The 24,537-nt window shown below is 38.2% G+C and overlaps 2 protein-coding genes across 3 annotated transcripts; one reads left to right on the forward strand and one right to left on the reverse strand.

Moving 5' to 3' along the window:
• Window positions 1–3,460: 3,460 nt before the first annotated feature.
• Window positions 3,461–17,693, forward strand: tmod4 (tropomodulin 4 (muscle)). Its single transcript, XM_084944069.1, has 10 exons — window positions 3,461–3,571; window positions 9,521–9,697; window positions 10,181–10,337; window positions 10,861–10,980; window positions 14,926–15,018; window positions 15,173–15,303; window positions 15,568–15,675; window positions 16,148–16,291; window positions 16,990–17,134; window positions 17,259–17,693. Exons 2-10 carry the CDS (start codon window positions 9,596–9,598, stop codon window positions 17,279–17,281), a joined length of 1,023 nt encoding a protein of 340 aa, XP_084800195.1. The 5' UTR covers window positions 3,461–3,571; window positions 9,521–9,595; the 3' UTR covers window positions 17,282–17,693.
• Window positions 15,154–24,499, reverse strand: scnm1 (sodium channel modifier 1). 2 transcript variants are annotated; one of them, XM_084944071.1, is made up of 9 exons: window positions 24,350–24,499; window positions 24,105–24,175; window positions 23,925–24,013; window positions 22,464–22,558; window positions 22,025–22,125; window positions 21,810–21,934; window positions 21,603–21,723; window positions 21,310–21,468; window positions 15,154–15,243 (listed from the first exon to the last, which is right to left on the reverse strand). In XM_084944071.1, the coding sequence occupies exons 1-8, from the start codon at window positions 24,398–24,400 to the stop codon at window positions 21,357–21,359; spliced, it is 765 nt and encodes a 254-aa protein (XP_084800197.1). In that variant the 5' UTR covers window positions 24,401–24,499; the 3' UTR covers window positions 15,154–15,243; window positions 21,310–21,356. The 2 variants fall into 2 exon arrangements, with proteins under 2 accessions (XP_084800197.1, XP_084800196.1); XM_084944070.1 differs by lacking the exon at window positions 15,154–15,243 and having other exon boundaries at window positions 19,110–21,468.
• Between the last annotated feature and the right edge of the window lie 38 nt (window positions 24,500–24,537).

Consider the following 24,537-nt stretch of genomic DNA (forward strand, 5'->3'; position numbering starts at 1 on the left):
ACGGGGAGATCACAGTGGTTTTGGTGATTTCCCCTCCAGGGGAGAGTTTTTTATCATGTTGTTTTTACATAAATGACAAATCCAAAGCATTATTGTAAATAATGATGTTATGATGTGCAGCAATCGGGTCTTAGTTAACAAGGTCTTGAATATTCAGGCTCAATTCTATCTTAATTACGTCATAGTACTGTTACCGTATCACCCCCTGCTTTGGGGATTCCCATGATGTCACTTTTTTCCCACACATTTGTTTATTATTATTATTAATCTCTGGCTCTTTAGCCTGTCTTCCTCCCTTCACCCCAACAGGTTTCGTCAGATGGCTGCCCTGAGCCTGGTTCTACTGGAGGTTTTTCTTTCCAACTGTGACCAAAGCAGGTGCTCAGCGGAGTTTATATGATTGCCAGTGTTTTATCTGTGTTCTGTGTATTATTGGAGGGTCTTTACCTTACAATATAAAGCACCTTGAGGCAACTTTTGATTTGGTGCTATATTAATACTATTGAAATGAAACTGGAATTGAATCCATTGTTTACTCCATTCTATTCTTTTATAAAGTTCCAAGCCTTGTTGTGTTTCAGGGATTTGTGTGTTCCAGTGATCTGAGGAGCTACGCTATATTGCCAAAGTGTGTTTATGGGATTTTTATTTTTTTTACCATTCTTCCAGAAGTGCATTTGTGAGGTCAGACACTGATGTTGGGTGAAAAGGCCTGGTTCGCAGTCTCCGTTCTAATTCATCTCATAGCTTTTCTACTAGGTTGAGGTCAGGACTCTGTGCTGACCAGTCAAGTTCTTCCACACCAGACTCCCTCAGCCACGTCTTTATGGACCTTGCTTTGTGCACTGGTGCGCAGTCATGTTGGAAGAGGAAGGAGCCATCCCCAAGCTGTTCGCACAAAGCTGGGAGCATGGAATTATTCAAAATGCCTTGGTATGAAATGGCATTAGGGGTTCCTTCCACTGACACTAAGGGGTCTAATGCTTGACAAACAACTCCATACTATAATCTCCCTTCCACGAAATGTTTCACTTGGCACAATGCAGTCAGACAAGTACCGCTCTCCTGCAACCGACAAACCCAGACTTGTCTATCAGATTGCCAGATGGAAAAGTCTGATTCATCACTCTAGAGAACGTGTCTCCACTGCTTTAGAGTCCAGTGACATCGTGTTTTACACCACTGCATCTGACACTTTGCATTTTGATTGGTGATACAAGACTAGGATGCAGCTTTTGAGCCATGGAAACCTTTTTTTCATGAAGCTTTCTACGCTCTGTTCTTGAGCTAATCTGAAGGTCACATGAAGTTGGAGGTCTGTAGTGACGGATGCTTCAGAAAGTTCACTTGAGCATCTACTGATCTCACTCTGTGATTTTACATGGTAATACCATTTCATGGTGAACTTTCCGTTGTTCCCTTATCACTTCCATTTTGTTATAATACTTTGTTATAAACCAGCTCACTGTGGAATATTTAGTAGTGAGGACATTTTATGATTATATTTGTTAGACAGGAAGCATCCTATCATGGTACCACACTGGAATTCACTGAGCTCCTGAGAGTGACTCAATCTTTCACAAATGTTTGTGGAAGCATTTTGCATGCCTAGGTGCTAGATCAGTGAATACTTTTGGCAATATAATGTATGTTGTTGGGGGCAATTCACCCCTGGTAGGGTCTCTCAAGTCTAATTGATCCTGGGTGAGAGGCCAGACCAAGAGCAAGTTTGGCAGCTCCTATTAGTAAAAAAATCAAGGGTCCAATTTACTCTGCCTGGGACAGTGTCGCCAGGCAGGCCCTTCTGGAGCCCTTTAATCTTTGCATTGCATTTGTGGGCCACTGGATTAAAAGCTCTTTTGACAGTCCCAAGAACTATTATTATTATTATTATTATTATTATTATTATTAAGTTTCATTTTATTTCAATAATTATTCATTTTTCATATTGACAAGACAATGAAAAAAAAAACATAAACTGGATTAGAAAGTAACCAAACAACAGTCTCATCATAGTCATTGTGCTTTTATGGAACATATTAGCTGTACATAAAAACAACATCAACAACAACAACAAAAACTGCGTAAGATAAAAGCCTTAAATGGTCGAAAGATATATACGTCACATCTACTGATTCTAAAGTAAAAAACACTTTAATCAATTCTGCACTCACAGGTCACTGTTACACAGTTATTGGGAAATGCAGTTAATCTAAACAGTCATACGGAAACAGCTCAATGCATGTAGATATGGTCAAGACAACCTGAGAATGACCACACGGCTTCAAGTCAACAGGACAGTGCTCAACAGTGACTCAGACAACCACTGGTTACAATTAAGGTAAGGAGCAAATCTGAACACACAAACTGTACCTTAAAACTAATGGACTACAGCAGCAATGTATTATAATAATGCATAGTAATAATACTGGATACCACTCCTGTTAATAAAGAACACAAAACTGAACATTTCTGCTGTGACATTCAGAATTTGGTGAAACATGAAAATAAAATATGAAAAAATGTTTTATATTATGTCAATATGTATATATGAACCAAGGTCATAGATTTAGACAGCAATCTGTTGACTCTGTGCTATGAAGAATTAAAGCACTTCCGAAGACAAAAGAGGGTCCTGCTACTTTCAAGGTCTATCTAATTGTAGTGTAAAAGTGTATTTTGTGACACTTTGACTATTTTAAAAACATTTCTTATGTACAAATCTTTAATTATGTGTTCAATTTGAAGTCATTGCAATAAATGAATAGAAATAAAATGATGTATATAATGTTTGCACTAAAACACTAACACATTCAGCATCATTACCACTTGTTACCAACACCATCTAAAACCAATTCATGGCACAAATGTGAGAAGCATCTGTTGCTGAAACAAAAAATGATGTCAAATGATGCCAAAATGATGCTTTCTGAAGTACAATTCTTTACTTTATCAAAGCAAAAAATTTACAATGAAGCAATGATAAAACAGACAAAAGTGTGATAAAGGTGCAGTTAATTTGAGCGTGTCATCTCATTTCTGATTGAAATGGCAGTTTTATTTATATACCACATTTCATTTAAAGCAAACTTAACTCCAAGAACATGAATTGCCAAATGAAGTAAAAAACAATAAAATATAATCAAACAAAACCAAAACACCTACTGAAATAAAAAAGGTTTGAAGTTTTACCGTTTTGATGTACATCTCAGCTCTGACCACTAGATGTCAGCCATCCTCCTTCTGCCCGCCGCTAAGTTTTAATTGAATGATGAATGTGGTTGATGCCCCACTTCAGTCTCTCTCTCTTTCTCTCTCTCGCCCCCCTTTCTACACGACTCTCTACCACCTCCGTCACACAGCCAAAATAATAAAATGCTGACTTCTCAAAGTGCTGTCAGTATGCCGGTCTCAGCATAGCAGCCCTGAAGCTTGACACACAGGAGAGAGGGGTGGGGGGGGGAGAAATAGGGGGTCGAGAGAGAGTGAGAGGAGGGAAAAAAGAGAAACAAGTTTCTCTGACAGCAGGCTCTGCCTTGCCCAGGGGCTTCAGCACTGCACTTCTGTGAAGGTAGGTGTGAGGCTGCTCTCTGTGCCTGTTTCAGTGAGTTTTTACTGGCATGTTGATTCACACTTTAATCTCTCTCTTTGCCTCTTTGTGGGGCTTTCCTCCATCCACACTCTGTTGTGTCACTATGAGGTGTTTGTAAAATAGGAGAAAGGTGCTAGACAAATGGTATTGTCCAAAAATAGTTTTGTGGTTGATTTAACTATAAATCAGAAATGAGTTTTTTTTTCTCTCCCAGCTATAGCATCTAAAAGACATTCACTTAAATGAATCTATCAGTATGGTATTTGTAGGCTGGCCATCACTGTGTAAGTAATTTGTCACTGGGGATTTGGAGATGTTGTCTCAGGAGTTTGCAAAGTTTGGAAACCAGAAAAGGCTAAAGTTTACACGTGGCCTGCTCGTCCTCTCCATTTAACATCCATTAGTCACTGATGTTTTACTATTATCACTGGGTCAGATTGTCTTTTGGGATTGAATGGTGTAATTATATTAAAAGCAGGGACCTTTCGTTTTATGTAGATGGGACCTTTTGGGTTTTTTGGCTCAGGTACAATGTTAGTGAAAGCCACAGTATGTCTTAAAAATGAATTTCTTTAATGGAACCCCCCAGCAAAGTGGTTCTTAGGGTGCTCAAAATGGTGCTCTAACTTGGTCTCACGGAGCAACCCAAGCTGGGGAGGATTCACACAGCTGTAAGTAGCTGACTTGTGAAGCTAAAATTAAGCTGAAGGGTGATTTGGAATGTTACACTTGGTCGGTAAGGCGTGGAGAAGATGGCTCGCCGTTGGTGACAAATCTTCTGAGCTCTCGGTGGCAGAACGAGGCCTTAGCCTGCTCACGAGCAAAAAGAAAAAAAAACTTTTTCTGCTAACATTACAGAAAATTGGATCTACCAAAAGAGCAAGGGAAACAGTGCAGTGCAGTATTTGAAATCCCTTTAAAGTTTATTTATGTTCCAGGAAAGATAATGCACTGACACAGAAGCAGAGTGTAAATCATCTTGGAGCATTTATGAGTGCGTAACCTTTGTCACTATGAAATCTAGACGCTTGTAATGGTCTTTTACTTGTAAAATGCACTGTAACTCATCCCTGCTGCCTGCTTAAATGCAGTACTTTGACATGTATTCATTAGAACTCCTTGCAATTAAATTAAATATAATAAAAGTTATACGATGATAAAAGTTACCTTATAGTGAGTCATGGTTTTAATGCATTCACAATAAGTGCTTTTATCCTTCAGACCTCTAACAATCGTTGCTCCAAAATGAAGCTGCACCCATTTTTTTCTTCAAATAACTTCACAGAAGTTCAAGCATTGAAATCTTTCAATACTTGAGCTGCTGTAGACAACATAGTTGTGAAAATGCTTGTAGAAACTCAATAGATGGCTTGAGATAGAAGGTTTGTAAGGGCAGGATTTTAATTGTTGCAGACACACACAATGACAGCTGCAGACACCACAGATGAGCAGTTGTTCTTATTCCACTTTTTTCAGGTCTTCTTGGCATATGCCTGGAGACACTACATTGTGCCTGAGCAGTGCACAGTGTAGTGTAGTGTCTGCTCAAACAAGCTTGTGTGATCAAAACAAATTTATGTCACTTGGACCCAAGCGGGCATAGTTGTAGATGCAGAAACTGTAACACTGGCTTAACACTGGTTTAATAGGTGCAGTCATCAAGGGGAGTGGAGACCAGGCGTCTGTTCCTGTTGAGGAAAACTCCGTGTGCTTATCAGTCTTAGCTGAAATTTGCCCTGTGAGCTCAGTTATTCTGACTGACTGGACTTTTGCTCCCTTTGAGCAAGTTATATGAAGTTGGCCTGCATAGGTGTGATCTAATCAAAGGAGAGTGGGGGATATGTCAATAGCGACAGTCTTTGATTTACAGCTAAAATAACATTTAGTTTCTAGTTTTAATTTTTAGTAGGTAGAATTACTTGATACAAAAACAGTTTATACAAATGAGTCAAAGCAATGGGTTAAAAGGGACCTGGATTGAATGCTGCTTACAAAAGCAGTACTTATCTCAAGAGATGGTTTAAGGTTTACGTAAAATGACACAGTCTTATCTGAAACAAAGAATCAAATTTATCTGAATTTGAAAAAAAAAACTTTTTCAGATCAAAACAGAAAAAATATGACCCATTGGACTTTTTTGATTTCACAAAAGGTGAAAAAAAAATTGTATTTCAATGAAACATCAATAACATGTAGCTGTACATTTATAGCCAGGCTTAGCTGAGGTCACGACTCCTATAACTAGAGCAGCTGCAGGTGCAGGACATGGTTGAGATTTTAACTGGAAAAAGAACGGTCCAGAGCCAGCTGGCAGCGGCAGGTGACGGTCACTGCACTGCTCCACACCCACTTTGCTATCTATCATGCAGAAACCCTGCTGGGACTGCTGGAGACAGATGCATATGCACAAATACACCATCTGTTTCCAATGTGGACAGGGGCTTCCTGGAATGTGTCAAAACACATCATTTGATCAGACTGTTAGTTTACCAGAGTGCTATTTTCTATAGTCTACCAAAGCTGACGGCAAGCAATTCCCTCAAAATTGTAAAGTTTTGACTCTGTTTTGTAGTTTTCATGTCTCAGTGGTAGTTTTGCCTTTTGATACTTTGAAGGTTATCTTTCTGATTTGTCATTTTCCCGCTAATCTATCTTCCCTTTGTGATTATGTGACCCTTCAAGCCTCTATAAGTTAAGAAAATATGTTCTTCGGCGCTGGCAGGTTGTTGGTATCCAGTTGTCTGAGCCCTCACTCTCAGCTCAAGTGTCAGAACAGCCATGTATTTAGCTCATCAATAAGTAAGGCTCAAAGGCTTGACAGCAGGCAAATCACATGAGCTGAGTTTGGCCAGAAACCACTTTAAAAAAAGGGAAAAATGAATGATCTAGTTGGCCTCATTTTTTTCATGTCACAATGTTTTGGATTTATTACACTGCCGGCTTCAAATGCATGAGTCAGAATAACATAAATATATATGAATAGGTAAAAAATGACATTTATCAGGCATTGCAGATTACATCATTAGTTTTCTTTTTATTATAGAAAAAAGCCCCACAATGCGTCTTTAAATTTACCAATTTATTGATTTGATTTGACAGATTACCAGACAGTGTTCTGTGAAAAAAAGGCATTTTAAAAAAGGAGTTCACTGTAATGACTTTTATTGATCTGTAGTCACATTAAAGCATTTTTGTCTGCATCTGTGACATGATGGTCCAGCAAAAGATGAATGACTCTGTAGCTGACTGATATTTAGTGGGTTTTTTTTTTTTATAGCTATGAGTCTAGTTTAAAGAGCTGGGGGAGCTTTACTGTCAAGAGACTGGTAAAACCTTTCATCCGTGGTAAAAAGTGAGTCTAAGTAGATTGATGCCCCACCTTGTCCTGTAAGCTGCATCTTTTAAATCTCCTCTATCTTCCTCAACACTCGTTTATGCGATCCAGTGTTTGCGTCCCTGGCTTTACACATTAGAGGCACACAGTGTTGATGAAAATAAAGATATACTTTAGTATATGTCATTTTGTGGGGTACAATATAATTTAATGGCCTATATCTTGTTTAAAAAACTCTGTATTCAGAGTTTTCACTCATATGTGTATTACACAGTCACATTATGTGTGGGGACTAGACTTTACTGTGGGCATGAAAAGAAATCCCCACAATAAAGATTTGAAATTTTATGGGTAGAAACATGGCTTTTGGTTAGGTTAGGTCGTGAAATTGATGTATGTCATTGTTTTGTCCTGTATGTGTATGCATATTTGTGTGTTTGTGTGTGTGTTTGTGTGTGTCTGTCTGCCCTTTCTAATAAAATGTAACCTGATCAGTGACTCTAAGAACACAAACAAGCTTTCAGTGTCAGACGCTTTACGAAGAATAGAATAGAATAGAATAGAGTAGAATAGAATAGAACAGATTAGAATAGAATAGAATAGAATAGTATAGAATAGAATGCCCATTAATCGCAAAGTTATTTAGAGCTTGTGGAATAATGCAGAACAGTGCAGTTCAGTTCTATTTCCATGGTAACCAAGTTCCCATGGCGTCGTCAGGGAAACCAACTCATTTGGTTGTGTTGTGTCAGGACATTATTTTTTACTGACTTTCTAGAGAAACTCTGGTGACACAACAAACTCACAGGGCCTTACAAACAAACACAAGGTGTGCCTTTCCACCTCAGGCCGATGTCCTTATTCAACTTTTCATATCAGAAATTTTGTGTGTTAAATGTTTCAGCTTTTTCATGTGTTTGTGCTTTTGTTTTGAAAAAACAATGTTCAAGAAAACAAGTGAAAATCTTAAAAGAGGATGTGGCTCATTTGTATGTTGTAAACCATTGTTATAAATAATTTATATCTTGATACACAGCTTTTATTTTCACTTCATTTAAAAATGGAAATGAGAAACTTGACATCTGCTGCACATATGCAGTCACTAATTTGGACCATCTTGAATGTGTTTCGACAAACTTTGTTTCAGTATAAATGAAAATAAAGAACAAGAGCACCCTGAAACACAAAACCCCGCAACCACAATAGAGTTATTTGAGTGCTGGAAAAGTACACTTTTCAGATCACTTTGGATAGTGGAAAGTTACTCCGAATTATGCTGTCCTAATCCATCCTTGAGCACGTGATTATGTTGTCATGCAAAAGAACTGCCTGCTATAAAACACTCGGAGTTATAGATGTGAGTGGTTTCTGACATCACGCTAGCAGACTGCCTGCAAAATACAATATTGTATGACCTGATCTGCAATGGTTTTCGCTCTGTGACCAAGTTGGGAAAAAATTTGGAGTAAAAATGAAAACACTGGCCCTTTAACCTGATAGCTGCATTACTCATACTTTGACCCAGATGTATACATGTTCTGTCACTGTGGTATTTTCATGTTTGGGGAGCCCTGTGGTGTTGTATGTAGACCACGCTCTTTGTTATTTGAGGCTGGTGTGAATTAACTGTAATGTTTTAATGTGTCAAAAGCATAACTGTGCCACTGAGTTTTCATCCCTGGGTGCAGATATGTTTCGGGTGGGTCCAAACTGTATCAGCGAGTGTCTGTCAATGATAAATAAGGGATTGCACTTTCCACTCCTCTCTTCTCTCCATTTGACTATTCTTAGTCACTGTGTGGTAAGCTGAGGGTTTAAAGTTACAAAGACCTCATTCTCGCTCTCAGTCTTTCGTTGCTTACACTTCTTCGTGTCACTGACTCTCTTCTGTTAAAACTGCAAAGCATCAGTGGGCTCTTCTGCTGCAGTTTGCTTTAAGGTGAAAATAAAGACTATGCAAGAATGTGATCTGGGGGCTGCTGTAGCATATTTCCACAGACACTGCTTTCCTGAGTATTGCAGATGTATTATTGGAAGCGCATCTATTATTATCATAATAGCATTATTGAAGCACTCTGGATAGGGCAGCTGATAGGAGATCATGACGCTACTTGCCAAGGACAGTGGTTGACAAAATGCAAAGAAGGGGACCCCTTGTGGTCCTTGACAGGTTTCCAAGAGGATCCCAGATAAAATAAGAGCTGGGTGGTTTATCATTTACTTATATAGTCAGTAGATCTGCGGATTAAGCTTTCTGATCATGAGCTGTAACATCCTCTGTTAGCATCTGGCTGAGGATTTCAAAAGCCTGTGTTTACACTGCAACATGTTTAATGTAGGCTATAGTAATGCTAAAACAGTACTCAGTCACTCCTTTGTCTTGCATGATTAACAGTCAAAGCTAAGCTTTTTACAATGAAACTGATATTATTGTAAGATTTTCTAACATAATAAATGACAGCACAAGATAAGTAAAAGAGGGTTGGAAATAGGACACAGTAAAAGAAGCCAAGGGACGACAGAAAAAAGATTTTAGATAAGAGAGTATAAAGATTGATTGTCCTCTCTTCCTTTTCCCCCTTTTTTACTGGCAGTGCCCTCTCACCCAGGGGTGCGCAGCAGTGTGTATGAGTGTGTGTGTGTATATGTGAGTCACAGCCTCAGGAACCATGTCAGACCCCAGGGACATTGATGAGGATGCCATCCTCAAAGGCCTTAGTGCCGCGGAGCTGGATCAGCTGGAGTATGAGCTGCAGGAGATGGACCCTGAGGTATGGATGATTTGACCTAAAACCTGCTTTTCCAGTGTCACAGGGCTTTAATAGCTGGTTCCTGACATTCACAAGTCTTACCTTTGTGCCTAAAATCTACCCGACATCAGGAGTAGCTTGTTAACCATCAGACATGTGGGAAGTATGTGACATCTAAAGCAAGAACTACATTTTTTTTTACCCTTTGTTACTTTTAAATTTTTTACTAGCAGGAGAGTAAAGTTTGTGAAGTTTTAAAGCATACCTCTCAGTCAGTAAACTGTAGTGTTGCCATATCAAACATTACCCAATTATAAAGATAAAATAACATGGTTCTACAATGCAGAAAGTGCATGGGTTACAAATTACATTTCATTTTAGTGACTTCTTTCATAAAAGAAAAAGTTTTTAACTTCTCTGTTCAGATCATTTGATATACCTAAAACTTTCTACTAATTTAGTCTTATTTTCCCATCAACATAATATGATCCGATGTTCTCCCAGAATGCCATGCTGCCAGCTGGCTTTCGGCAACGAGATCAGACAAAGAAGACCCCGACGGGGCCATTTGACCGTGACGCCCTGATGAAGCACCTGGAGAAGCAGGCCCTGGAGCACGAGGACAGGGAGGACCTGGTGCCCTTCACCGGTGAAAAGAAAGGTGGGAAAGCAGATTCTTTGTCTGAGGATTTATGTAGGTGTCCTGTTACATAATATGCAGCAAGTCATTTAATTTTGTTTTCAGGCTAAAGTTTGAACATACAGTAAAAATCTATCTAAGCACTTTCAATATCTCCCCTTTCAATTGGGTATAGTTAGTCACTAATATCAACAATAGAATTTGCAATAAATGGAAACTAGTGATGCAAAAAGCAGATGTTCTTGGGATTCACCACTGAAATTGTGAAGATAAATGAGCACAAAAAAGAGCTGAGAAAGCACCATGTAGGATTAAGTGAAACCTGAGTTTATTAAAGCTCCATTTGTGATATGTTTTGGGAAAAATCATACAAATAAAGCTTTTATGAGAAGTGAAATTATTAATTATTCATTAAGAAATATATATATATATATAAACAAACATCAGATATTTTGTAGTTCTTTTTAACTACCTTTTTTGGCTTTTGCTACCCTTTTGGCTGCCTTTGTCTTCTTATTTATCATCTTTTTCTTTCTGTATCTAGGAAAGCCTTTTGTGGCCAAGAAACCACCAGAGATCCCCCTGCATGAGCAGGTGATCCTGGAACCAGAGCTAGAGGAGGCCTTGAAAAATGCCACTGATGCAGAGATGTGCGATATTGCAGGTAAGATTTACTATTGCTACTGTTTACTATTACTACTAATTGTTTTAATAGCAATGGCAGCACTATACTTATGTAGTATATATACTATATACATTGGTTTTTTACAAGTGCAACTTAGTAAACAGTGCGCTTTTATGACAGGCTTTATCAGGCTGCAGATAATTCCAAACTCTATATTTAGTCTGTATTTCAGGAGCTAAACATCTAACGATCCTACAGGTAATCACAGGTAAAAGGGAACTGCAACTATTACTCTGACCACAAGTTCTTAGAAAAAAAACCCCCATGTATCCATCCATCCCCTTATCCAGTGGAGGCTTGCAGGGAAGTTGGAGAGGTTGGGTGCATACTGGACAGGGTGGCAGTTTATCCCAGGATGCACAAAAGACAAAACATAACAGCAATCTCAAATTTAAGGAATAGTCCTTTAGTTAGTTCTCTCCCTAATACTGTAATGAGGGGAACCAGTGTTGCCTTCTTGAATCACATACATACAGTAGGAAACAGATTTCTCAGTCAGATCTGCTCATCGTGTCCAGTGAACAGATCTGACTGAGAAATCAAGGAACAGTGCATGCTCAGCAACTTGTGAAGTAAAACATACGCTGCTTTATCATTCATTCCAACTGTAATGAGGACCATAATTTATAAAATGAACATTGTGTTTATTTGATAAGATTTGGAACTAGAGACTGAGACCGTAAACTTGTTAGGGAAATGTTTACTGAGATCACAGACAAAGGAGCTGAAGGGTCATTTTCTCATAGACTTCTACATAACCAAACATCTTTTTAAAACCAGAGCCATTGCCCTCTTGTACTTTTGTGAGGGATGAAATGGGTAAAATAAAGTGTTAAATGCGAATATTAGCAATGGTTCTGTCCCAGTAAGCCGTACTAATGAGCCGGCATTCATAACACCAAGACCCCGACTCACCTATGACATGCAAAAATGTCTGTAATTACATATTTTTTGTGTGATGTCATCTGTTTGTCCTCGTGCAATTTCCCACCAGTCGGTGCTTATTAACCAACAATGACATGCACAGCATACTGTGACCTCAGTGTTTTCATCACAGCGGCTTTGACCCACATAGTTCTATTATACAGATCCATTCTCTTTCTACTGCTAGCTTTATATTGTTTCCCTCAACACTGAGACAGCTCGGTTAATGACATGGCCAAACATGTGACGGGGTCCAATTCCCCACGCTCAGCAACACAAAAATAAATAGGCCTGGCTCCAGGCCACCGAAGGAAGGGTGGAGTGGACATGGGGATGGTGGAGGCAAAGATATTGTATCTGTTTAAAACATCCTGTGTTTGCAGATAAAGCCTCAGTTTTCCATGTTTCCAGAAACTTGAAATTAAAAAACAAAAAGTTCACACTTGTTGGATTGCTTTGTTCTTGAATAATGAAATCATTTAAGAGGTGATTTTGACATTTTTTAATGTACTAATGCATCTTAGGTTAGTAGTAGTGGTAAACAGCCAAACTAAAGAAAATGTAGTGACAGTATGACAACTGCAGCTTTGTCAAAGTTAACAGTATCCTGTGCAATGCCCTTTCTGGGTTTCTTAAATGTTATAGAGGAAATCAAAACCCTTACAGCCTTCCTCAGTGAGTTACGTTGCTCATCAGTAATTGGACAAGACCTATTTGTGAGAGCTGCTTTGCAAATGCAGAAAAAATGAAAACGGAAAACCTTAGATTTTCTAAAATCCTCTACACACCATTAATCCTAAATGCCGGATGGTATTTTAGGCAAAGTCAAACTGAAACATAAAACATGCTTTATTGAGTGTGAAACCCTGAACAGGCGGTTAGACTCCCCTGATGAGCCAAACAGGCAGGCAGGCATCCGGAAAGGCATAGTAGGGGAACATGTTTGTCCAGCACCATGAGTCTGACAGAGAGACCGCCGTTTTAAGCTTGGATAGAGTTCAGATGGGGATTAAACCTCGGTTAGCCTCTGTCAGTCTATTGTTGGGGCTTTCTGGCAAACAGACTGAAGGGAGTGAATAGCCTGGCTGGCATGTCCAACAAATCACTTAAGGATTTTGATTTATATAAGACAATAGCAGTTTATTTTAATTGGTTTAAATTGATCTTGTCTTGATTTATTTAGATTTATCTCAGTTTATTTAAAAGAATTCCAGCATTAATTTTTTTTAGGTTGTTGTTAGCGTATTTAGCCACTTTAGGATGGCATGGGTGTCCATGGCAAATACTCCCCTTAACCGCTACACACACACACACACACACACACACAAGGACCTTCCCATGGTTAGAAACACTCCAACATTGAATGAGGAGGTTGGTGGGAAGGTGCTATGCAGGGAGGTGTTGCTGTCACAGCAGTTGGTTTGTCAGAGACTTTGGACCTGGCACGTTTTGACAAGAGCAAAAAAAAACAACCACAAAACAACTTGAAGTCTGCCTCCTCCTGGTTGTAAAGAGTAACAGCAATAGAAAAAGAAGCCACGATTCAACAGCTGTAGAAGGTATTCATTTGTATAAGTAATTTGTAAATATTTTATATAAGTGTAAGTTCTATTTTTTTGCATAAGTTCTATTGTTTTTTTCTAGTTCACATGAATATAATAATGAAGACAACAGTAATTTTATCCAATGATAAACGGCAGAAATTGGGGAAAAAAAACTATCACAGTATATTGTCACCTAATCTTCAAACTACTAAAACTACCGTGAATATTATGATACTATAATATTACAGTGCATATTAAACACAATAAAATAACACAATACTAAATCCTGCAGTAATATGCAGATTGTGAGGTTCTTATTTAATATTTCCAGTTTGGGTTCCTCTTTGCTACATTTCAGCAGTAAATGCTACTTTGACATTACTACTCTAATATGACAGGTATTCTTTGTATTTTGAAATGGTCTTTATAGCATTTATGATCAGCTCATATTGCTATAGAGTTAAGCTTAGAGGTATAACATGTAAAAGCAGTAGAATATCTTTTTACATCACAATTTTAGCATATGTTAGCAGTTACTGTAAAACAACAAAGGTATAAATAATTATCTTTAACATCTAACGCTGAACACAATTATTGTGCATCACGTGAATGTCTTGGTTTTATTGTCCTGCAGTGTTATTGTTTTTGTTTTGCTGAGGTGTCAGCTGTTTAAGAAAATCTAAATGCGATACGCCCGTCCTGCACTACCACATCAAACAGCTGACAGACATGGGTCAGCATATTGCGGATTGTGACCACTGGCAACCTCCATAACAAACCTAAAAACAGGAAAACAAAAAAGCCAGTGAACACTGAACTATAACTTCAACTTAATGCAATAGGAATGATGCAAAGATATAGTTAGTGTTACTTAAGAAAAGCAGTACTTCCTTCACCTTTTCTAAATACTTGCTATTGATGTATTTTTAGGATTAGTTTGACCTGACAAATACTTTAGGTGCCCCTAAACAGAGTCTTCTCTTCTTCTAACTTTGTGTGGTCACAAATTAACACTGTCTCAATGTCAGCTATAATAACACTAAGAATTCTAGAGGCCCACAGCTTGACCCTGAAAGTTGTGTATTGTGCAGGGTATCTTTACTTCCTTGGGGGCCCCTCGAAAGTGTAAGATTAGAAGTCCCCACTGAACTCAGACAACAGTTTCCTTATCTCATCAAACACCCGTGCACACACATATAGACACACACAGGAGATGAAGGAAAAGGAAAAACTAACTGTGGCACTTTAGGTTTTGTCCTCGCCACAGAAACATTTTGTCCTAGCAAAGCAATATTAACAAACTTGCCTTTGGTATATCAGTACAGGGACACAGGACACACCATTAAAACTAGCTAAAAAATAAGTATAACAGGAGCACAACTCTCTGATTTTATTCAAATAGTATAGATATTTTTATATGAATGTATTTATGGTGATTGTTTTCCTGTATTTACAGCTATCCTTGGAATGTACACGCTGATGAGTAACAAGCAGTACTACGATGCTCTGGGCACCACAGGCACCATCGCCAACACCGAGGGCATCAACAGTATGTCTGAAAGCCAAAGACATTTATGAGCTATTGCTTATACTCACACAGACAGACGTCAAAATGAAATGCAGACAGAAATGTGACAGTACTGTATGTTTTATTGTGTACCGTTTACACTGTAGCCTCAGTTGTGATCATTTATCTCCTTCAGGCGTTGTGAAACCAGATCCCTTCAAGGTCTTCCCTGAAGAACCTCCAAACCCCACCAATGTGGAGGAAACCCTGGAGAGAATTCACAACAATGATAGCAGTCTGACTGAAGTCAACCTTAACAACATCAAGGTCAGCTCATTGGAACGTCACAATTATGGAAAAATTATGCACAGATAAAAAAAATGTTTGTCAAAGGGAGCTTGAAGCTGGACTCAGAGTCCTTAAACTCCCAAACAAGATTAATTTCCCATATGACAACAAATATTACACAATCGTTTCAGTGAACCAGCTCATGTCATTTGCTATACTGATCCTTGGCTGCAAAACCCGGATCTGCAAGCTTATCAAGTATTCCTTGTTTGCGAACTGAACATTCCCGTATTTTCCTTGCAGGACATTCCCATCCCAACACTAAAAGAGATCTTTGAAGCGATGAAAGGAAACTCTCACGTGGAGTTTCTGAGCATCGCTGCAACCCGAAGCAACGACCCTGTGGCATATGTGAGTAAATTACCCACTGTAATTATCAACTGCTTGCCAATGACAGCAAATTTCCTCAAAGTTTAAATAAATTTTTATGGTATTTATTTCTTTGATATAAAAATCTTAGAAATGTCTTACAGTTTATATCTCATTCTAGCTATAGATCTGTTTGTTTACTGAATGACTCTTGATTGAGGGTATTAGAGGATATTTATTTGTAGTGTAAAATATCAACTTAAGGTACTGTTGTACCTCTACTGTGTTATTATTGTTTCACATAAAAAGAGATTAATTGCAATGACTGAAGTTTTCCTTCAGATTCTATAAAGATCTCCTTTTCTTTGTCACCTGATCTTCAGATGCACTGTGGTAAACTATAGTTTATATCCGAATGTGTCTGCCACCTGACTATAAAAAACAAGTCCTTAAGAGCTTTTAAAATGTGGAAGAAAAATATAGTTACAATGTGCATTTCTGTCTGTGTTTCTAGGCATGCGCTGAGATGCTGCAGGAGAACACCAGCTTACAGAGTCTTAACATCGAGTCTAACTTCATCACTGCAGATGGCATGATGGCGATCATCAAAGCAATGGCTAATAACGCCACACTGATGGAGCTCAAGATTGACAACCAGGTTAGAAACAAATTATTGGACACGCTGTGCATCTACAGCTGATAATTTGCAAGCCACTTTAACACTCACCTGTAGAATAATTTAAGCCTGGCACACAAACGTACCATTTGTGTGCAAAACAATGCCAACAACTACAGTTTTACATACATTAAATTGTAATTTTGTACCAACAAAGCGATTCCAAAAGAGCTATTAGCCGAAGACTTGGCATATTTCAGCATGATGTGCAGTGTAATCTAAAAAAAAAAGAAAGAAATTTAATTGAAAAACACAATGAAACATGGAATGACCTCCCCAGAGGCTGGACCTGAACATTACTGAAGCAGTGTGGGATCGTCTTGGCAGAGAAGCTTTAAATGTCCTTCAAGAAGCCTGGAGAACTGTTCCTGAAGACTATTTTAAAAAAATTACAAGTCTGCCTAAAAGACTATTAACTATTAATTTTCAAGCTCATTAGAACTGTGCAAACTTTGCCATTTCCATCACTGCATGTATTTCCCATTTTCATGGTAACATATAAAAAAAGACTTATGCACAGCAACCAAAACAAGACATCCTAATTTTTATTGTCCAAGTACGAAATAACTGAGTTAATACTCATACCCAATGACATGCTTTTCTTACTGCTTTCAAATTTAATTCACAATGGAAAAAAGGACTCAGTGTTTGATTGTGTTATCCTTTCATGTATCATATAGCGACAAAAACTTGGAGACTCGGTTGAGATGGAGATTGCCTCCATGTTGGAGAACAACTCCAGTATCCTGAGATTTGGCTACCACTTCACCCAGCAGGGTCCCCGAGCCAGAGCCGCCATGGCCATCACACGAAACAATGACATGAGTAAGAAACCTGAATCCATGGGCAGATAGTCTTGAAATATTCATGTATAATACAAGGAATCATTTAAAGTGTTATTGGATTGTGCAACAGAATATGAAATCGGCATCTTCTCTCTTTTACATAGTTCGTCAGCAAAGATTAAGATGAACACGACAAGGAGTGAGCAGAAAAGCAACCATTAGCCCATCGGAGCCTGCAAAAACGGATGACTCTTGTGCCAGCTCACTGTGGTGCAGCAGAGCTGAATGAATTCTCCCAAATTAATTCTGGTCACTGTGCCTGGGGGAAACCATGTCTAACATCCATGTTCAACCATTCATTTCATTTACTGCAGCAAGAGTTTTGTAGGTTGCTGAATTTCTCATAAAGGCATGTATAGATCACAAGCACAACCTGAAGTGTCTTTTTTGTGCTTTTAGTTTATGCGTCACCAACATCAACCCAAACAAATAGTTATTTTCTATTTTCATTCACTAACTCAATGTGGTGCTACATCATCTGTGGGAGAGGGGGGAAAAATCTGTAAATACTTTAAATAAAAATATATATTCGATTATTTTTTGTAATTGTTTGGTAAGTTTAATTTTATTGTTTCTAATTCTTATTGCACACATAAATATTATACTCAACAAATATTGTTTTAAATGCACCAAGAAAAAAAAAATCATACTTTGGCACATTTAAGGAGACTATCTACAGGTTGTGAGTAATCTGTATTTGAGCCACTGATACTGGACAAACTGCTGTTTACAAAAGTGACAGCATTTTTTTTTCAAAATTGTGTCCATCAAATAATTGCCATCTTGTAAACAATGAATTAACATCTGTGATTAACCACCTGAATCAAGAAATTACTTAAATAAAACCTGACTGACAAAGTGAAGCCGGCTAAAACATTTAGACTCAAGATCAGAAGAAAAACAAAGTCCTTGACATCTATATGGGAAGGCTTTGGGACTCCAACGAACCACGGCGAGAGCCATTATCCCCAAATGGACCAAACTTAGAACAATGGTGAACCGTACCAGAAATTGCCAACCTACCAAAATGACTCCAAGAGGACATCAAGAACTCATCCTGGAGGTCACGAAGGAACCCAGCATAACATCTAAAGAACCAAAAGCCTCCCTTATGATTGAACAATAACAAAGAGAGTGGGCAAAAATGGTATCCATTGGAGAGTTCCAAAGAGAGAAATCACAGCTGACCAAAAAGAACAAAGGCTCATCTCATATTTTTCCCCCAAAAACATCTTGATGATCTCCAAGACTTTGGTGAAAATGTTGGGGGACTGATGAGACAAAGCTGAACTTTCTGGAAGGCTTGAGTGGGGTAAATCTGGCACAAAGCTAACAGCATTTCATAAAAAAACAACAGCAAACCAACAGTCAAACCTGGTGGTGGCAGTGTGATGGTTTGGGGCTTGCACTTTAGTGCTTCAGGATCGGTAACTGATGGAACCGTGAATCAGAATATCAGAATGTCCGGCCATCATTTCATGACCTGAAGCATCAAGCCCACTTAGGCAGCAAAACTGAGTCGTTAAACAGGTTCATGCAGGAAAACTCTCCAGTGTGACTGCATGAAAACTACTCTGCAAAGAACAGCAGACCAAAATTCTTCATTCCTTCAATTCAAAATTCCTTACAAAAGCTTGGTTGCAGTTTTTGCCGTCATGGGTGGCACAACCAGTTATAAGGTTTAGGGGGCAAGTAGGTTTGGATAACTCTTTTCCCCTTAATAAATGAAATGATCTTTAAAAACTGCATTCTACAGGTTATCTTTGTCTAATATTAAAAGTTACTTGATGATCTGAAACATTTAAGAAATCAGAAGCGGTGCAAATAGTTTTTCACAGCAGTATACATAATCGTAACTGTTATAATCATAATCTCATTTTCTGTGGTAAATATATGAAATTATTTCCTAAAACTAACACATACAGCATTTTAGGTAACCCCCCCCCCAAAAAAACCCCTTGATTTAATAAATCACAGCCCTTTAATCGCTTACAGTTTCTTCTGATCTTTAGACTTCCTCCAGGCACCTGAGCTATTTTTACATCCCACCCGGCCCAACGCAAATGTGAAACGGATCCTAGCCCACTGAGCTTGAGTTACCTTGTTCCAAATATAAGAACTAACTTTAAGAGGGTTGCACCCTAATGCACCCACAGAAATTTATGAGCAGAAACAGCTGCTAACCTCTCAGGATTTTCACAGCATTGCTTGCATCCCTGCCTTCCACCTCTCGTTTCATTAATCCATTTCTTGAAAGACTTCTCACCTAATGTCAAGTTTGACAAGACCACATATGCTTTTTAGATTTCTCAAAGGTCACATTTTAAAACTGCAAGCTTCACTGACATTCGGCTTTGTGTAAAACTTCCAAGTCAGTGTTGCCTTACCACATCTATTCTGAGAGTTTCTCTTCCACTTCTTAGTTTCCAGTAAAACACGGATGTATTTTTAGACTGTAACACTGTCACAAATGTATTCACCACATTGTATTTATGCTTCTACTGTTTCGTAAACAGTAATACTGAAATATCAGATTTGAATTTGTCTTAAAATGCTCTAACATACTTCCAAATCCCTACAAAGACGTTTTAAGACCGTGGTGACGCTCTTAACTCCAAACTAATGAAGTGAATGAGCTTCTGAAACATATTAGCCATGTCATCAGAAACTAACCCATGTTAAGTCCCTTTGCCCCCTTCCACTGACCCTGATGTTATCCAATTTATACCAACTGTGCTGAGAGGAGCTTTAAACGAACGCACAGCTTAGCACCAATACAGCCAATCTGCTGCTGATTTATAGGAAAGCTGGCTGAGAATTGATCGTATCAGACAGAGCTCACTGAACTCAAATGGAAAGGACACAATGAACAAGAAAAGGGTAATGAAAATAGTCACAATAATTATAAAGGTCAGGAGAAGTTCAGCTGAAAATTGTTGCCCGAGCTTTTAAACCCGCTTCTTTCATTCTAGGGGAGCCATGAAAAAGATGTAAGGCTAATGTCACTGAGGATGACACAGTCTATCCAGTCTTTCCAGACTTCTAAGATGTTTCATGTTCAGGCGGGATGTTTTTGCAAAAGAACATCCTGGTGATCAAGAATGAGAATGATTTTCTTATAAAACTAATTTCATTTAATGAACACAAACCCCCAACTACATCACAATAACAAGTTGTAAAAAACAGAGCTATCGCATATGTTGGGACAATGTTTTGTGAGTGATCCACCACAAAAGAAGAAAGTTGTTCAACAGTCCAGGATGACTTTTTCAGTCTTAATCTTTATGTCTTTAAAGCTAAGGCAGATGTTTTAATGTATAAATTCTATACAGATTTTAAAAATGGTCTGAATTTCTGCCAGATAATCAGGCAAATGCCAATTTGAGTATTTTCCAACTTCTTAATAACATGAAGAGTTTGGTCAGTCGTATTGAATATGAATATTTCCAAAATCACCTTTCCCAGAATTCTGATGTTACCTTAATCTGCTTGTGCAAGTAGAGAAACGAACATGCAGCAGACAAAAGAGCCAAATCTTAACACATCTTTGGGACAAACTTGCTCTTCCCGCCCGCATGAAGAAGCACAACCTGAATGTCACAATGTCACAGAATGTCACAAGCAGAGGTCACATTACACAAATCTTTTCAACAGATTGGAGGAGCGGTGTTGGATTTTAATGTAACAAAAAATATTCACACACAACATTTTAAGGAAAAGTGCCGGTAACATGAGTGCTTTGTCTCTTTCACAGGTGTAAACGATTTCAGACTCTTCCATTCAGGACTCTTTATGGGTGTAGAGGGATTTCCTCCATGATAGGTAAGCTGTACTCAAATTCAGAGACCATTGGTTAATTCTTATCACTTTCCTGCAACTCAATGCTTTTCAGGGTGGACTATGATAAGCCAACAAAGGTTCAGCCTTAAGCATAAAATATAACTGGATATGAAAAGTTGTCACTTGAATAAAGACTGACTCTGTAGCAACCTCTATTGATTACATCCTGGATGGAAAAAATAGTTAGACGCTGAACACTCAGTAGCTTTAAAAAAAAACAAAACATAAAAAGGCTGATGAACAGAATAAATCTGTTAAATATTTTTTTCACATTGAGCTGTCTGTTTTATGCAGCACTGTGCCTCGTGAACGTACCACTGTGGTACAGGTTTTATCTGTGCGTCCACACCATTCTGGTGCTCTCATTTATTTGCAGGCGCTGGGGCAAGGGTAAGCGGCTCTTCCTCATCTGAATCAAACTCGACATTCTCGTCTTTAACCCACTTGCCGCTGTGGTCTTGCAGCCACCCGTCACTATGATAAAACAACAACAACAAAAAAAATAGATGAAATGCACTGAAAATCTAATAGTGACCTACATGCAGATGTGATAAAAGTAGTGAAAATGTACAACATTAGAAAGTGAAAGTCCCACAACATTTAGGCACCTTTTCAGTTTGAGATAGTGCTCCAGCTCCCTCTTCCTCTGAGCAGTAATGGGTTCAGCCTCCTGTCTCTCTGCAGCCTGACATTCGGCATTATCTTTTGATGGATGTGGCTCGTTATTGGCTACAAAAGGAGTTGAAGAAAAATCATGACCGAGGTTTGCTCAAAATAAAAGCTGACAATAAAACATTTTCTCTAGCAGACCTTACCTGTTGAACAGACAGTAGAGTTACTTTGTGACGTGTTCACTGAAATGCCAGACTCCCAGCATGCAGATGTCATGTTGTCACTGGGGTTTGAGCTGGTGCTTGCTGTCACTTTTTCAGATTCTGTACTTAAAAAGAATGACAAATAATTTAAATTGTGTTTTTTATTGTATGGCTTTAAATACAGACAACAACTCTCATACCAAGTAATCACTCACCTGGTTTTTCTATGACAGCTGTTATATGGTACCGTTTTCAACAAAGCATGATGGGTGAGCTTCCGTGTTTGTGCTAGTAATGGGGCTGAACTGGAGGGCTCCTGAAATCACAACAAGAGTAGCTCATATTTTCCACCATTACACAACTACACTGAATTGTTTAGTAAGGTGTAATTTGTTAGGGTCATATGGTAGTCACACGGGCACCACATAAGTAATTTAACAGGAGACAACATGGAATAACAATGTCACGCAGTAATGAAAGATTACATCTGTTGAGCTCGTGATGTTTTTCCTGTGATGATTCATTGACCGTCTGCTGGCAGAATGACCCAGCTGGTTCTCATCTGTTGTTGCTTTGTTAAACACACAGCTTTTTTCTGTTGGCTATGAGAGACTTGTAACCTTGACAGAGAACGCATAATTAACAGTTACCGACCTGCCTTTTTTCTTCAGCCTGGACATAGTTTTCATGTTGCCGTTTTGTTATTTCAGTCTTCAGCCGTGCTTTCTTGCCATAAAATGCTTTTAGCCCTGAGTAGAACACACAACAAACAATTGGGTTTACTAAAAAGTCAATGTAAAATGAACCAAACCTGAAACAAAAATCATACTCGTTTCCCTTTGAACAGCAAGTTTGGTATATATAATGAAGACATGCAAAACTTTACCTTCAAACTGTAGAAATTAAACTGGTATCGAAATGTAGGTAAAAACAACACTTTTTATATGCTGTAACTTATCAAACATACATGTTATACGGTGATACTGTTATTCAAAATACACTTTCTGGCATTTTTTCAAGTGAATCATCAGAAAATAAAGAAAACCTCCAGGGTACAAATGCTTGTCTTTGACTGTTTGTGTAAGAGACAACAGACAGAGTTTTGCTTTTCCGAATGAAAAAAGTTGGATATTTAAAAAAAAAAAAAAAATGAGGTGAAGAAAAATTAGATAGTTGTACAAGACTCGGATACTTAAAGAGTACAATTTGTTTGACAGCCATTTAAAGTGATGGAAAAACTAACATAAATTCAAAAGCATGGAATTTTTACTTATCCCTATGTACTTGTAAATATGCAGTTTTAGCGTAAAAAAGTGCTACAATGTATCATTGTTTGGGTTTTTAATTCTTCCAAATAATGAGGGGATATCAAATCCAGATAATTTGAAAAGCAAAACTACTCTTTGTGACGCAGCATTAGAAAAGACACAAAAACAGTTTACCAATGACGCAATCCAAAAACTACTGAACTTTCCAATATTTCAACTCTTTGTTATCTTGACTTGATTATCTACAAATCCAATGCAAAATTTCCCCCTAGCTGCTGCTTTTGAGTTTTATTGAGTGTATTCATTTACTCTGTTGGGTTCTCAACTGCTGCATCAAATTACAATACAGGTCTTGTTTTGACTGTTGTTTTGCCTGATGACTTACATTTTACTGAGGACACAACTACTGACCAGCACATCTCTTTCTTTGATCCTCAGTTAGTTATGTAGCTTCTCCCTCTCACAAGTAGCTTTTCAGTCTTCATTGTTGTATTTTCTTTTATTTTTGAGCAGATTCTATTAAATAGGCATAGTTTATGCATCTGTATTCCTCTGATTTTGTGTAGCATATGTAGCAAGGATGGCATATTAACCTGCACTTCACAGCACCTCAGATGATAGCACGACCTCATAAAAGTGCCCCTCCTGCAGCATTGACTTTAGAAATACAGAGCCATTTAAAATATGGGGCACTGTCTCAATAAATAGGGCGAAAGACAAGGGATAGAAATGCTGTGCAAATGGCTAACCCTTGATACAGTGCTTCTTAATAAGACTGGGAGCGAAACTTCAGGTCCCCTGGGTCCCCAAATTGCTTTAAATAACTTTACAGGTTCAAGGTGCTCACCGTCTAGATGCCTCTTTCCTTTTCTGTGGACTGCCAACATGTCGACTGTATCAAACACAGGACGGTAGGAACACACAAGGCAAGTGTACCTATAAGATAAGGGGATAAATTAAATTTAATGCCATTAGCTACACAAGTTTGTCTTTCCCAAACATATCAATGTTTTTAAGTTCACTTCACCTTCCGTTTTTCATAAGAGCAGCCTCATCTTCTGGAATAAAATTAGACAAAAGGTCTGCCACACGACGTTTCTGTAAAACGAAGTGAATAACGTTAGATAGTATGTAAGTATTACTACATTTTTTTTCCAAAGAAATAACTACAATATGTTGTTAGCTTAAAGATGCTAACACTAGCCGCATGTGTGCTCTTTGCTGAAGTCTCTGTTATTAAGCCAACATAAAATGCTGCAAATTGATCCATACCTTAAGGAGATTCAGCTGGCTTTTATCATCACCTTCTCTTTTAAAAGACATAACTGTTGTGATCGATAATCTAAAAACTAATCTGAATAGCAGCGTAGCTTCCTGGCTATAATATATAAGCTAATAGCAATGCTGCATTCATGGACAAACGGAAGATAGGAAATATAGACCCCCCCACCCCCTTAAGT

This window comes from Perissodus microlepis, chromosome 11, assembly GCF_051167445.1.
Source record: "Perissodus microlepis isolate ML-2025 ecotype Zambia chromosome 11, ASM5116744v1, whole genome shotgun sequence".
Taxonomy (NCBI): domain Eukaryota; kingdom Metazoa; phylum Chordata; class Actinopteri; order Cichliformes; family Cichlidae; genus Perissodus; species Perissodus microlepis.